The 16,172-nt window shown below is 38.4% G+C and overlaps 1 protein-coding gene across 2 annotated transcripts; it reads left to right on the forward strand.

Annotated features, from left to right (window-relative positions):
- The first annotated feature begins 406 nt into the window (after window positions 1–406).
- LOC147338719 (ubiquitin-conjugating enzyme E2 Q2-like) lies at window positions 407–15,654 on the forward strand. Of its 2 annotated transcripts, none has more exons than XM_086268959.1 (13): window positions 407–1,120; window positions 1,494–1,598; window positions 3,509–3,631; window positions 3,948–4,001; window positions 5,172–5,312; window positions 5,581–5,665; window positions 6,196–6,256; window positions 6,353–6,443; window positions 6,848–6,906; window positions 7,035–7,083; window positions 7,237–7,332; window positions 8,890–8,956; window positions 14,240–15,654. In XM_086268959.1, exons 1-13 carry the CDS (start codon window positions 962–964, stop codon window positions 14,374–14,376), a joined length of 1,227 nt encoding a protein of 408 aa, XP_086125085.1. In that variant the 5' UTR covers window positions 407–961; the 3' UTR covers window positions 14,377–15,654. The 2 variants fall into 2 exon arrangements, with proteins under 2 accessions (XP_086125085.1, XP_086125157.1); XM_086269031.1 differs by lacking the exon at window positions 14,240–15,654 and adding an exon at window positions 9,478–12,699 and having other exon boundaries at window positions 410–1,120.
- The last annotated feature ends 518 nt before the right edge of the window (window positions 15,655–16,172 follow it).

Genomic DNA, 16,172 nt, shown 5'->3' on the forward strand with positions numbered 1-16,172 from the left:
ATCTGTGCTGATATCATCCCCTGGCCAGGGGCATGTCTAAAGGGTGGCACAGGGTGGCACTGCTCCCCTATGAAACATAACAAGAACAACATGTGACCCCCTGTAAGACAACATTAATCATTATTGCACACCCACACTTGTACAACACTGTGTTTTTTGAGCAATTATGCTCAAAGCACTAGAAATAACTAAATTCTAAGTTCTGTGCATGGAATTTTACTCTGTATAAAATATGTAAAATTAGGAAATTAATTAGCTTTACTTGCAAAGAAATGAACATCAGAGTGAACGTTTTGTCCTCAAATAAATGCCTGACTAAATGACATTATTATCATGAACTTACCTTTATTTTCTCACACCGAAAATAAATTAAAGACGCACTGAATGCTGGGATTCTGCAGGAGCGGGGAGGTTGCGGAACGCCATCTTTAAACCCCACAAGAGGCCAGCTACAGTTGTGCACCGGGATGAAAAACACTACCCCTGTAGCGGGATATTAGGTCAGATCGTACAGAGTGTATAGTTGATTTCCGATTAAGTAAATAATAAAGAACACCACGATGGGGCTGTAAGGAGACGGTCTCAGAACACCGCGAGAGCCTTAAAATGTTGTTATCATAGGCAGACAACAACAATAGACGGAAAGACAACAACGGACTAGCTCGCTAACTCGTTCGCTAGCAGCTTGCCAAGCACTGCGCTGTTTTCAGGCGTTGACTAAAGCTAGGAGCTAACTAGCTGCTTCATTAGCAAATACCTCCGTTTGTGGTGAAATTTGACCGGAGGGGACTTATAGCTGGCACTGCGTATCCAGCTAAATCCGCTGGGGCAGACCGCCATCTCTTTGCCACTTTTTATAGTCATTTTCTTTTACTACAGTTTACGCTGTTTCTTTAGCTAGCTGAACGCTAAGTCCCGACTTCTCCCCCTCCCCAGCGGCCCAGCCGGAGATGCGTGGAAGATGTCGGTGTCGGGGCTGAAGGCCGAACTGAAGTTTTTGGAGTCCATTTTTGATCCAAACCACGAACGATTCAGGATAATTGACTGGAAACCTGACGAACTGAGTTGCCAGTTTAATGTAACTGGGGAAAAGCTATTAATTATTCACTGTAATATAACGGTAAGTGGACGAGAATTCAGATGCCGGGGTTTTGCCTTGTTGGTAGCTAGCGAGCTAAAGTTAACTTGATAGTCAGGTAATAAGCTACCTTCACAACCGTACAGTCTGACGCTAAGCGGGACAGGTTTTACATAGTTGAAATAATCAGTGTCATTTCGCTATTTGTTGTGTGATATTTGTTGAGGCAGTTCACATTACGCAATGTTTTTAGGCAATCCCAGCATTTAGCTCACGATGCATCCAGAATGCTAATGTCGTCAACTCAAATTTTCGTATATAATTGTAAAATTCAATGCGTTAAAAATCCTGCAACGCGTGTAAATAAGTGTTAAACGCATTGGTATCATTGTGTTGTGTTTTTTGTTGTTTCTAGGAATCTTATCCATCTACATCGCCAATTTGGTTTGTGGACTCTGATGACCCGAGCTTGGCTCAAGTTTTGGAGAGATTGGAAGATGTGAGAAAAGGCAGCACTCTGGTAGATATCCTTATATTCTTAGTGCACTTTGTGACATGGGACACTTTAGGAATAAAGCTGCTCATCACTTTAACAACTTCAAAACCTTAACCAAATAATGATGTAAGCTGGCCTCACTTTAAAGGGCGAAACATATTTCCATATTTTTAAGCAGTTATCAACAATACAGATGTCTCCAACATGCATTTTAGATTAATCCAAGACACTATTAGCATAAGCAAACTCCAACTTCAGTGTCACTCCTTATTTTTCCCCTAGTCATTCAAACTGCACCTGCAGGCGTATAGAGGAGCATATTTTTAGGCTAGACCTACATGTCTAAAACCACTAGATAATGTTACAACAGCTGGATTCAGATTAGTACAATAAACAAAGAACGGATGGAGTGCATTTCTTTTAAAATATGAGATAAAATGTAATATCTTAAATATGAGCTTGTATGTAGTTTTTTGTTCATACTTCTAGGCTAGATATTGTAGTTTCATATTATTTGTTAACCTGGATGCTTCCCAAAAAGATTCAAAATGCTACAGCGAGAAGACTAACATGGGGCTCATATTTATTCCATATTAGTGTCTTTTAATTGCCTACCTGTTAAATTCATAATTTAATTCAAAATTCTTCAAAGTGGAGACTTTCTTGTTGTTCCTAATAGAATGGGAAGTATGGCTTCCAGCTATCGGGTTCCTCTCTTGTGGAAGCAGTTCTCTGTTTAGATTTAGGAAGCAGGCATACATTTTTAGGAGTAGGCTTAAAATTCTCTATTCCTGATGAAGCTTATAGTGCGAACTGGATCAGGTGACCCTTAACCATCCCCTAGGTATGCTGCTATAAGCTCAAGCTGCTGGGGGTGTCCCATGATGCACTTGTTCATCACTTGCCTCTCTTCATTTCTTTTTTTAATTTCATTCGTTTACCTGTAGTATCACACTGTTGTGCGCCACGGATGTTTTTCTGTTTTTCTACTGGCTCCTTTAGTTTCTGCTTTGGTGTTTGTCTCCCTCCCTCCCTCCCTTTTTTTTAAATTTTTTTTTTTTTAATTTAACCTTTTTTTTCTTCTTTTTTTTTTAACTAGTGTTGTGTTTACAAAATGCACACCTTTTTACATAGGCTTTCAAATCTGAAAGTCTTTCGTGCATCAGTGTGTGCGTGTACATAAGGAATTTGATAAGCATGTCAACGAGCAGGTTTGTTGTTTGTTCCAGTCATATTAGACCACCAGGACAACTTTAGAGGTCAAAATATCTGACAAGTAGTCAGATATTCAAGTAGGTTCTTATCCCTGGTATGAGGTGTACATTATGTACTTTTTTGGGGGGAGGGGGGTTAAAGCTCTTTTTTTCTACATGTGTTTGTAGCACAAAAATATGTTGTATTTAAGTGTTAGTGTTTGGACAGGAGGGCTTTTTTTTGGTTGGATTTATTTTTGTTTGCTACTTAATTTGGTCTATATAAGGATTACAACATTGTGAAGCTGTGTGACACATGAGTGAGACAAACCTTTGTCTTTGTTGATAGATAAGATCTCCGTTACCTTTTTTTTTTTTTTTTTTTTTTTTTTTTTTTTTTTAAGCGCAGATGTTTTTGGTGGTACAGTTTCTCAGCTGCACTAAATTTACAACAGCATAATACACCTGTTTAAAGATTGTCATCCATCCTTTTGCCTAAATACAATGCTAGTCTTCCCACATTTGTTTGCAGCACTGCTAATGTTCTATGTTTAATTCTTAGCTTTAAAAGTTATATGTGGGTCATTTGTCCAAAACTGATTCCTATACTCATAGTGTGTGCAACTTTTTTTTTCCAGAAACATGTGAAAGTCAATGTTTCTGCTATATGACCTTGCTCTGTATTCTTATTTGCAAACTTGTATAGTTGCTCCAATTCTTTATTTTGTTTTTCCTTTCAAGCTTTTACAGCAGTTGAAGAAACTAATTTGTGACCTATGTCGACTGTATAATCTTCCCCAACATCCTGATGTGGAGATGCTGGACCAGCCCTTGCCTGCAGGCCCAGTGGGACAAGACAGAAAGGCAAGTCTACCCACTTGATGTTGTCAAATCCAGCCTAATGGACAATAGCTTCTCAGATTACTTCTAATGAATATGCCTTGCTAAAATACCTTAATGTAGATTGGGATGTTTTATATTGCACTCAAAAACCACTTATAGTTAGTTATGAAATGACCCTCTACATTATAAACACCCTTGGTGATTCATGTGAGGCTCTTCTTCAAGTCAGTGAATTGGCACTTCCCATGTTTAGTAAAATGTGTTCTCCTGTTTTTTAAAATATTATTTTGCAAACTAATTAACTCCTTATGGTCTGTGTTGTTTTTTGTGTGTGTAGCATGGAACAGAGGAGGTCACATCTGAAGAAGAAGATGAGGAGGAAATGGGAGAAGTAAGTCATCCTCTTCAGTCTAAAAAACCTGACGCATTACTCTGGAGCCTGTACTTTGAAACAAATTCAACATACCCCGAATCTCTGTTCCTTATCTGCCTTTACATTCCTCATAGTTATCAACATGAAAGGGTCTGCTGATTTTTTTTCTTTTTCTTTCCCAAAGTAAGAAAAAACTATAAGATTAAAAATATATGAACAGGTTAAACGCATGGGTGCTAAAGGCAACACAACTTCTGCAGCCAAATCAGGGCTGTGCGTGAGTCTGAGTGATATATGCTGTATAAAGTGTAATATATGCTGTATGAATGTTTGAATTTTAAGCTCCTTTGGTCAGTAAGAGTAGAAAAGAGCTAACATATTAGTAAATATAAAAAAAGGAAAGTCAGCAAAAATACAGTTAGTTAGTTAGTTAACAGATTTATCAGTAGTACAGCTCTATCATTAAGTAATGAGAGAAACCAATAGATCAGATTTTTTTAAGGTCTTATTTGTTTAAAAAAATTAGCTGGAACCTCAGTGGTGTTTAATGGTCTGAAAGCAACTTTCTGGGATAAATGTGAAAACAGAATTCAAAAGTCTTCTTGCAAACATTAAGTTGCAAATATATGACCTGTTTTCAGACCGTATGTTTAAGTTTATAGAACAAGATTTTAAAATTGCTTCAAGGAGAAGGGGTGGGGTATGATACAGTTAGTTGCTTCTAATAAGTCATATTTCATACTAATGTTGATCAACAAAAAGACAGAATTTAGATGTTATAAAATACTTTTAATCGTCTTGGTATCTGTGCACGGAGGTCTCTTCCAAGAATGCGGTAATGCTGTTGCTACCCAGGGTCAAATTTAAAGTGAAACCCAGTAAGCCCAAGTCATGCTTTGTGAATTGACTTTTTTTGTCTTTGTTTATATTTTTTCCCCTCGACTCCTTAATTTGTATGGATTTTATGTGGAGTACTTTTGGCCTTTGTTTATGTATTATAATTTGAAAAATGTTTGATGAAAATATCCACAAGTTATGCATGTATGACTATCATCATAAAATCAAACACTAATAACTTTTCTCATCTTATCACACTGCAAATGTCTTAACCGTGGGCTTTTTGTTTTGTTGTATATGTGTATGCTGTTGTTATTTAAAATGTTTGAAATATTAAGTATGATCCAACAGGACATCGAGGATTTGGACCACTATGAAATGAAAGAGGAGGAGCCCGTAGATGGGAAGAAATCTGAGGATGATGGGATTGAGAAGGAGAATTTGGCAATCTTGGAGAAGATCCGAAAGAACCAGCGCCAGGACCATTTGAATGTAAGTTTCAGGAAAAAAGGCCGGTTAATATTTATCACACCTTGCTTCTAATTCATTAATCTATGCAGCATTTCGGTATACCCCGTTTGTCATTAGTGATTGCATTAGTGAATAACAAAAGATGCCCTCAATGTGGGGTACTGATATAAATATTGATGTCTGATATGATAAAGCTTTGTCTCTGACACTGGCAGAGCTTAAGTAAAAATGGCAGCTTTACCCCTAGGACTGCATTCTTTGTCTTTTATAGTTGTTTTATATTTTCCAGGGAGCTGTGTCTGGCTCAGTGCAAGCCTCTGACCGTTTGATGAAGGAACTAAGAGAGATCTACAGGTCTCAGAGTTATAAGACAGGTATAAACAGTACACAATGATTTGTTTAACCTTTGAGCAACAAAATAATCACACATAAATGTATCATGGGTCCTGTCTTTGTTTGTAATGGAGGAATATTTTTGAACGTTAGGCATTGCAATAGAGAGCCGTGGCATTTACATGGTCAGAGGAAAGTATTTGGGAAGATGTTTAGTGTGCTCAATTCCTTACTCTCACCATTGTGAGGTACCTTACTCTTTCTGTCTTGTCCTAATGAGGTCAGGACATGAACACTCATGTGGGTGTGGTGATTGTACTGTAGGCATCTACACCCTTTACTGTTTACTGACAATCTTTCTATAGCAACACACCATAGAATAAGAATATTGGCTGACAGCATGTGACGGTGGGTCATATTAAACAAAATGCATTTTATACTTTGCCTCTGTGTCTTACGCACCACTCTCAAGAGAGCTGATCAAAAGGACAGGGGTTTATTAGGGAGTCTGCTACTAGGCCTTGCAATTGCAGATATCTGAAGGTTCAATTTTAAACAATTTCTTTTGCAGGCATCTATTCAGTTGAACTTGTTAATGACAGCCTATACGAATGGCACGTCAAACTGAGGACGTAAGTAACTTTAGGATATTGAGTCATGAATTAAAATAATAAAAATAAATTATATACATGTGCAAAAAGGCAAACTGTGATTTTTATGACCTACAGGGTGGATCCAGATAGCCCTTTACACAGTGACTTACAAGTGCTAAAGGAAAAGGAGGGAATGGACTACATTTTACTAAACTTCTCATATAAAGTAAGTAAACCTGATGTTTTGCTAACAAATAATGAATTGGATTTATACAGCGCTTTTCAAGGCACCCAAAGCGCTTTACAATACCACTATTCATTCACTCTCACATTCATACACTGGTGGAGGCAGCTACAGTTGTAGCCACAGCTGCCCTGGGGCAGACTGACAGAAGCGAGGCTGCCATATCGCGCCATCGGCTCCTCTGGCCAACACCAGTAGGCAGTAGGGTAAAGTGTCTTGCCCAGGGACACAACGACCAGGACAGAGAGCCCAGGGATCGAACCGGCGACCTTCCGGTTACAGATGCGATTCCCAACCCCCTGAGCCACGGTCGCCCCTGATCAAAGTAAAATGCAATGTAGGAATCTTTTGAAGTAAATGAACCTTTTTTCTGGTTACTTCTGCAGGATAATTTCCCTTTTGATCCACCGTTTGTCCGGGTAGTTTCTCCTGTGCTTTCTGGAGGGTAAGTTAATTTTCTTGGTACACTTCTATAATTTCTTCCCTTTTAAGTTGCCATTATCAAGCAGAGACTGCATTAGTGTAAGATTTAAAAAGTGATTCTGCCTTATTGTTTCCTTTCCCGTGCTTTAGTTATGTTCTTGGCGGAGGTGCCCTGTGCATGGAACTTCTTACTAAACAGGTATTTTTAGAATGGTTTCATAAAACGCAGACGGCAAATTTAGGTATTGCCTTGGTTTGTTTTTCAATGTTTTTTTTTTTTTTTTCCTTCTACTCTTTGAATATATATATTTTTTAAACCTGCTGTTATTGACATTTGGTTTTCTGATTGCAGGGTTGGAGCAGTGCCTATTCCATTGAGTCTGTTATCATGCAGATCAATGCCACTTTAGTTAAAGGAAAAGCCAGAGTGCAGTTTGGAGCCAATAAAGTAAGTGAGGAAGCTTCATTTCAGCTCTGATATAATGGTGGATTCACATAGTGAATTATGTGAACCAAAGTGACAGGGGCTTTCACACAGTTACATGGTTCTAAGTGATGGCCAGTCATACTGTGCAACAGCCTCTTGTTTTGGTAGTGAATGTTGGATTTGTTTATTAATTCCTATCAAATTGGACTGAGTAGGGATGCACAGTACAGGCTGTCTCAGATAGGAAGCAAAACAGCTTTTCATCTTTCTCGGCATGACATTGCAATAGTTTTCAGTTATTGCAATTTATTCTTTCCTAATGACAACAGATCTGATAATGAGTGTAGTTCATCTGTGTTTTTCCAGTACACCACTTTTAAGGCTATTTGTGTAAAACATGTTGCAGGTTTGCTTGTATAGTCTACATATAGAGTCTTAAAATGAAGCCAGTCTTCATGTTTGATGTTAGATTAGTCTATTATAAGTTGGATAGTTAAAAAAAAGATACCAAAAAGAAAGTAAAATTGAGTCAGACAGGGGACCACACCAGCCCATTTGTGAAAATATATACAATTGATGACTTAAGCCCCTTTTTCCATTAGTACCTACTCGGATCAACTCCCCACGGATTGCCACGACTCAACTCGGATCGTCAGGTTTTCCACTATAATCCAGTACTACCTAACTTGTGTGGTTGTCGTCATAGCAGCTTGTCCGAGCGTCCTGTGATCTAATTAATATGTGACACAAACGCTACAAAAAAGGTGGATGTTGAGGCAAGTTGTTTTTTGTAGCCATATCCCTCGTTGCTGGGTTTCGAAAATGGCGGTTTTCATTTTTACGTGAATGAGACGCTCTTATGACTCATCGAATGCGCTACTGACCAGCCAGTCGGTGGCACGCAGTCTGAAGACGCCACATTTTGGTACCTGCTTGTATCACTTGAAACCCGAGCGATCTGAGCAGGTACTAAAAATGTATCTGGTACCAGGTACTGTGACCTAATTGAAAACTGTGGCAAACCATGCTGAGTCGATCAGAGTAGGTATTAATGTAAATAGGACTTCAGTGAGCCTGAGAATAAAGGGACACATCATCTTACTGTTGCTACAGGTTTTGCACTGTATAAAGGTTTTATTGCACATTTTATTCCCTGTAAATTTTCAATTTGTCCAAAAATGAACAAATTAATGGAAGTGGAACAGTTTGGATTTTGTATTTGTAGTTTAAAATATCTCTGTTATCATAATCAGAATACTTTATTAATCCCTAAGGAAATTATGTATTAACCCAGAATTCTTAACACTTTAGTACTGAAGGTAAAGTGTGGTGCACTACAGGTGCAGTCTAGCTTGAATGGTGATGGTGTTTGTGAATGCAGTCTGGTATGAAGGACAAAAAAGTGTCTTCATTATCATCTACCTTGCACACTGTTTTGGTCTTGATGTTAGAGCTTGCTAGATAATAATCTCCTTTTCGTGTAGGAAACAGCTGTCGTTGCTATTTGCTTATTCTCCAATGTTATCCTAAACTCAGTGCTTATGGTAAAGTTGGCTTCATTTTCATCTTTTAATGCAGAATCAGTACAATCTTGCCAGAGCACAGCAGTCCTACAAATCCCTGGTTCAGATCCATGAAAAGAACGGTGAGTGTTTTCTGTCTCCAGTTTCATACAGAATACATTGCAGACCTTGTTTACTGAAACCAAAACCCTCTCAGCCATTAAAGCCGAGGGATATTGGATCATTAACTGTGGTGTATATATACCTAACATGGACTACATTTGAATGTAGTCTGCTTCTGATTCATGTCACTCTGCTACAATAAAACCTGTCTGATTAAATAAAATAAAGAATTTAGGAACTGAACATCTTTAGTGTATATATGATTAATGGCAATGAATGCAATTGAAAAGGACTGCTGGGGGAAAAAAACAAACATACAAAGCCAGATCCTAATGTGCACTATATGTCCTTAGTCTAACAACTGGAAAAAAAAATTGCATGGTGGTTTTGGTTCTTGCACTAGTCACCACACATGTTGCTAAATTCAGATGCAAGCCAGTGAGGTAGAAAGTAATGTGGTCAATCATTTTGACATTCGCTATTATTGACTTTGTTTTTCTTTACCCTGTAGTCATCGTCTTCCTTTATCTTCCTTTCCTAGGCTGGTACACACCCCCTAAGGAGGACGGCTAATACAGACTGTTGCCTTTCCTGAACTGGGACCATATGTCTTAGATTTTTCTTTTCCTTTTCCTTGCGACCAATATTGTTTTTATCCTGCAAACTATTTTTGTTATCTACATGACACTTGGAACTCTATACCAAATTTCCCATTAATTGACAACCCAAAAACTAGCACACAAACACAAAGACATCCCACCTCTACATGAAATTTACATCCAATTTCATTAGCTATTGAAAAAAGTGTCCTCTCCTCAGATATTACTTCCCTTTATACTTCTGTTGTCTGATGCAATCAGATTATTTTTTTCCATTCAACATTTGTCCCATACTCCATTAAATCGGTAGACTCAATATTATGTGCTTTCTCACCCTTTGGTTTTGGCATTGAGCATGCCAACGTTACTTGCTGGCTGTGGATTGAAAGGTGCGGCATGGCTTTATCCTCCAGCAGTGGCAGTCTGATGTTCCAGTTGCCAGACAAGGCCTTTCTGGTCACAAACTGGATCTGAGAATGGCTTGTGACATTCCCTAATATGATGCACTGGTAGCTGGGAAGGACATTTAAATGCTAGTGTTTGGAAGGACCCCCACCTTTTCTCTCCTTGGATGGCCTCTGTAATATTGTGCTCATATATTATCTTTCATGCCAAGACCCCTCCTCTGGAATAACATGATTCTGGGGATAGTTTGCTTTCAAACCTCTGTCTTTTAAAGCTTGAAACCTTGAGTTGAGGAAGAAGATGATGAGACTTTTCCAGTCTGAGTGGCACAGCCCATAATGACGAACAGCATCCTCCTGGGCTTGGAGATCACTGTTATCATCCCAAGCAGCCACTGGACCACCTCCTGCAGGAGAGATGTGGTGCCTGAGTGGTAACATAGAAAATCTCATCAGGCAACGCAGGGGCATGTTCGGATTGGATTACACTGTAATGTAGTTGATTTTAACTCCACATGTAAACATGTACATTTGTATTTCTGCAAAAGGATTTAATTGTTTATAATGTAACCTTGTCGGGGTCTTTGGCTGGGCAGAGACTGTATTACAATATACTCTTGACTATTAACTGCAGGGGCACTGCAACTTCTCAAGACCCATTTAGAGTAAGAAAGTTGCTTCATTGACACTCTTGCAGAAGGAAACAAAAGTTCACCATGTTCTTATGTAAGCTTATGACTACTGCAGTTTTTGTTGTTTTTATAAATATATATATATATATCCTTATTTTATTGACAGCAGTGACAGTAATCATTCCCCTTATTTGATGGCACCTCTAACTACAATGACCCTAACAATATTGGCATAGATGCAGCTGTTCCTGGCATGCCAAAGGTTTGGCTATTCATATCTAATCACTTAAACCAGACGAACCTCAGTAAGGCTATGCAGTGAAGACAGTCTTGTGGAGTTTTGTTGAGCTGAAAATTAGTCTTAAGACCTTAACAGTATAGTTACCTGCTTAGTTATTGTAACTGGTCTGCATCCTGACAACTTTTCCAATTTTGCAGTCTAGGAAAAAAGTGACCTTTTACCTGCTGACTTTTCCTTGACCTCATGGCTGTTTTAAAGTTCAGTCAGAGCTACAAATTCACAGCAATAGTCTTGACCATATACCTTTCCATTTACCTTTCCTTACCATTCTAGCTTCACACTTGGCAAGATCAACTCGAGGCTGTTCCATTTCCAGAATATTTGGTCAGGTTTGATAAATATTTGTTCAGATTTGCCACAGGAAAGACCTATCTCTTCCCATTACCACCTCTCTGGTTACTATTCATGACCACTCTCAGCGCTGCTGTACCCCTCAGCATGCTGAGGCTTTGATGTAATGTGAATAATATGCAGAAACTGTGGAGCATTCCAATTAATGCAGTTACACGTTTGTTGTGGGTGTTCTGTTGTGTGGTTACTTGCATTGTTTTCAGTATGTTGTCCTGATGACCAGCGTAGAAAGCTTAGTTATGCTATTTCATACAGGCATTCCTCATATTTGAGTTTATTTAGAATTTCCTCAGTGATACTGACCTCAGTCTCAACAGTGTGAGATGGGTACAAAGCATAGAGCTTGTTCGTGTTCAGCACGTCTGGCATGTATTGAGGCTTGCAGGATATGGTGAGAATCACCCTCTTGTGGTGTTCTCACCACAACAATCTCAACATGACTATGGATTATTGGCATGGTTGTTAACTGTTATGATGTGCATTGGTATTCACTTCACTCCGGTAATATTTTTGAGCCCACCCCTGCATTATCTGGAGAAGCAAACTCAGGAATACATACTGCACACTCGATTTTCCAAGCTCTTGCTTCAGAATATCGTCATGAAAAAGGAAAAAAAATTGAATTTGGAAACCTTTTTTTGGGCTGTTTTAAAACTACGCCTCCTTTTTACCTGTAGGTTTTATTGTCAAATTGCAGATAGGATTCTGAGGTTCATATTTACTTGGCAAGTGTTTGGAATGATTTAACAAAATGGAGAAGAGATGTTTTTTGATTATAAAGCACTTGATCAGGAGTTAAGGAAACATCTACCCTGTGTCTTTGATATTGCTGTATTTTGCATGTCCATTTATCAGTGGATCGTTTCCCCTAAGCAACCAAAGACAAGTGGTTGGCTGTTTGTTTTTTGTTTTTTTTAATAGATGTATCCAGTTTTTCAACACATGCATACTTGTGCTTTCCTACTACATCAGTGCACAGAATTGTTTCTCCCTGTGTGCTGTTTAATTAACCAGGTCAGCTACAGTATGAGACTCATGGACTTACAAGACATCCTACCTGGTTGGATTACTTTTTCAAAGATGCCAGGGTTCCCAACAAAAGCCGCAGTTCAGATTCGTGTGCCATCAGATCAATTATAATCCTGCATCTTTAACTTGACCTTTTGGGGTAATGGTGTACTCAAGTCTGTTGTGCTCCAAATAAGAGCTTTTATTACACCAACATATGTCTGACTAACAAAACCTTGGCTTGACGAGTAACGTATCGGAGGACTGAACTAGCCTGAAACTGGGTTCTTCACCTTGCTTCATTAACTGCGGTGGCCGGGTTATAAAGTTATGCACTGTCGGCATGCTTTGTTTTCGTTTAATTTCTTTTCTTTTTCTTTTTTCTTTTTTTCCATTGCAAGGGTGATTTTGACCATGTAAAGTAATTTGTAAACTTGCATCAAGTTTATGAATAAAGAATTTTATGAATTTTTTATTTCTTTATTTATACAAGTTGATTAGAAGTATGGAAGTAAGATGATCTCTACTTATTCATCTTGGGGTTGAATTGGAGATGTAGGCTATTTCAGCTGCCAGGGCAAAAGGTAGAATATACACTGGAAAACCTGGTGTTGGAGTACAATATGTTACTCTAGCCTAAACGGTAATTAACAGATTTTGAAACTAAAGTGTAAAACTTTTTTGGCTGCACACATGCATAATTACTGTACTGTACTTTTGCAGGTGCTGATGTCCATGCAGTTTAATTTTATTAGCGTTTGAGTGCATGTCTTACATTTTCCAGTAGATGGTGGTGTTTGCTTAATTATTCAGGTGTCAGCTTTTGCTTAGCCTTCCTCACCTAGTATCTTGACAAGACCAAAAGAAATGTGGCAGTGACTTCAGTAACTGTCCATCTGCTTCTCTTTAAACATGATTTTAAGGTTTTGGTTTTTTAACTTATATCTAAGAATCTATGCCTTTTTTAGTATAATAAATAATAGGACCTGCTCAGATGGGTATCTGAACTAGCACGGTGCACCAACAATTATGATGAAATGTTCAGATTACATTGCTGTATGTCTGAAGTAATTTAAACTTGACCAGTGTAGTCAGATGACAGTATGGTTGCATCAGTGTCACATACCCATAGATGCATCTAGTGTGAAGGCAACAGTAACAGCTTAAGGGAAGTGGATGCATGGGATCAAATTGGAGACTTTCTCTTCTTCGATAGTCTTGCAGGGAGTAGAGGAAGTTCCAATTTTTGGTTTAGTTTCTTTGGATGGCAATAATTTATTGCAACTTCCCAAAGGGAAACTACTTGAACAGGTGGTGTTCTGGGTAAATGAGATAAACAGATTTGATCCTCTTTAGTGTTTCAACTAATGGTTTAATAGTAGAATTAGTTAAATGGTTAGTTGGCCTTCCAGGTTCTGTTTGTGCTAGAAAACACCACTAGGTGGTAATGGAGCACCCTTATAACTTGAGGCTATTTTTTTTTTTTCTTTCAAAGTTGTGATATTCAACATTGGCTTGTAACATTGGTCCGCAGTTAGTGCTCCATTATAAAACTCATTCCTGTTCTTACCGTCTCTGTAGCTCATTTCCTCCAAGGTTGAATGAATGAATAATGAGGTCATTTCTTTCAGTGAAAGGTTTGCTATTGATGGAATTCAGTCTCATATGGACATGGACAGTTCATAATCTACCATCAGTTTTTTTTCTCTCCCCCATCTAATGGATGTCACATTTGTGATAAATAGCAGAATTAATCCCAAACAGGTCTCATAACGAGCAGGAGACCCATCACTGATAACAGATGACCTATTGATTGTCATCCTGTTGCAACCTGGATAGTTATGGGTTTTATAAACCACTTAAGCCAAGAACCACAAAATTAGGAACTGGTACCACATCGCTAATTTAAACTTGGATGCCAGCATAATGAGAAGTGGAAACAAGCAGTTTGTCAACAAAAGGCTAATGGCCGGTTGTTACAGCAGTTTTTATTTTTGTTTACTGGTAGGTCTGGATGGCTGCCCTGTGAGCTGGAGAAGAGAAGGGCTCATTATCCATGTCCAACCTGCTGCTTACCTTGGATCCAGCTCTGCAAGAGATCAGCAAGGGTGGAACACAAAGGAAATACCCTGTGCATCTGTGTGATTAAGTGTCCAAACTGAGGGCGTGAAATAGCTGACTTTTCCTCCTCCACTCTGGGCCAGAGCACTGCGTGGTGGGACGCATTCAAAACCAGCTGGAGCTGATTGATAGCCTCCAGCTTGATAGCCACGTCCATCAGAGCCTGACTGTATTACCTTTTACTGGCAACATGCTCAAGTGTAAACCCAGATTCAGATTGTGTGCATCAACTGGGAGCTCTGAGCCTTTTAGTCCTGTACCTGACCAATCCTCCTCCTCTCACCAACTGGGCAGATATGACATTACGGTTAATGCAGATAGCAAAGATTTAATTTATGTTTACTGTAAATACTAGCTGTCCACAGACAGCTAGTATTTAGCTTAGCCTTGAAACATTTTTTAAAATAGCCTTGCTGTTTTGCCTGTGAAGGGAACAGAATCGTTCTCATTATCAAGTGACATGATTGTGTAGCATACATCTTTAATCACTTAAGATAAAGAATTTAGTGCAAAGGTCCAAATTCATTTTGAGTTTTCGCTAATGTTGTGCCAAATATATTTAGATTTTTTTTCAAGGTGAGCTCTATAAATTCTCTTGTTTGTGTGTTTCTTTCATCTGTTTATCAATTTCTGTTATTTCAGTTATTGCAACATATGTGTAATATGAGAATGTCTAAGCTGACAGACAGGAAAGAAAATTTAGGAAGGCGGGAGAAAATATAATAGGGCCAAGGTCTTCTGTTTGGTGATCGTGATCAACTACAACTGGTAGTTTCTCTTTGCCAGCATGAAAAGGACTTGTTTGAAAGTACTCATTGTATTAACCAATACTGAGAACAATGGGAAAGTCTAAGGAACCCAGTGAAGTTAAGAAGGAGAATTTTAGACAGCAGTTGTAAAGGTCTCTTGGAGCTACTGCAGATTTGGAAATCATCAAACAACTGTACATAAGAATTTTTCACAGGTAGGTTTCAATCGCTTTTTTCCCCTTTAAATGAAATGATCATTTAAAAACTACATTTTTTTTTTTTGTTTTTGTCTAATATTAAAATATATTTGATGATGTGAAATGTATAAGTAAATATGCAGGAAAACAAAATAAATGAGGAAGAAGACAAATACTTAAAAGTAACGGTGAGGCTTTCTAACCTAAGAACACTATATGTACTCCCAAGCATGGCGGTGGCAGCATCGTGATCTGTGGATGTCGTGTTGCCAGCAGTACAAAACTACCATTCATGCCCATGATTAGTGTATGTACAATTCCAAGAAAGACAACACACTTAGAACAAGTTTAAAGGTTTAAATTTCCTGTTTAATACTGAACATTTTAATAAACATCAAAAAAAGAAAATGGAAATATTAACACCCCCCCCCCCCCCCAATTAAAAAAAAGTATATATTTTATACCTCGTTATTCTCTTTAGCTTACAGTAGCTATGTAAACAAAATATGCAGAGTGCCTTCATCATGCAGTTTTCTTACCTCCATAGGCATATTTAAAGGGCAGCACTGTGTCTCATTTAGGATGTGACAGCCTGTAATCGTCTTTTATTCCTGGATGCATTTAATTAAAGTAATCTGTTCCTGCCAACTCCTGCGGTCAGTATCCCAAAGATGCTTTAAACAGTGCAACAGGAACAAAACCAGATGTTTTAACAGACAGCAGGTGCTTCCTGGTATTAATAGACAAGCAGCACTTTTATAGTGCTCTGTGTGAGCCTTGTTAAGCTAAATGGAGAGCACAGGCACAGGGCTAGAGTAATCGTGTCTCTCTCTGAAAAAAGAGCAAATCTCAGTGTGACCTGATGTTACAGCAG

Source organism: Aulonocara sp. 'chitande type north' Nkhata Bay, linkage group LG1 (genome assembly GCF_057382095.1).
Source record: "Aulonocara sp. 'chitande type north' Nkhata Bay isolate Kocher_YH1m ecotype deep benthic linkage group LG1, A_spYH_male_GT1.1, whole genome shotgun sequence".
Classification (NCBI taxonomy): Eukaryota; Metazoa; Chordata; class Actinopteri; order Cichliformes; family Cichlidae; genus Aulonocara; species Aulonocara sp. 'chitande type north' Nkhata Bay.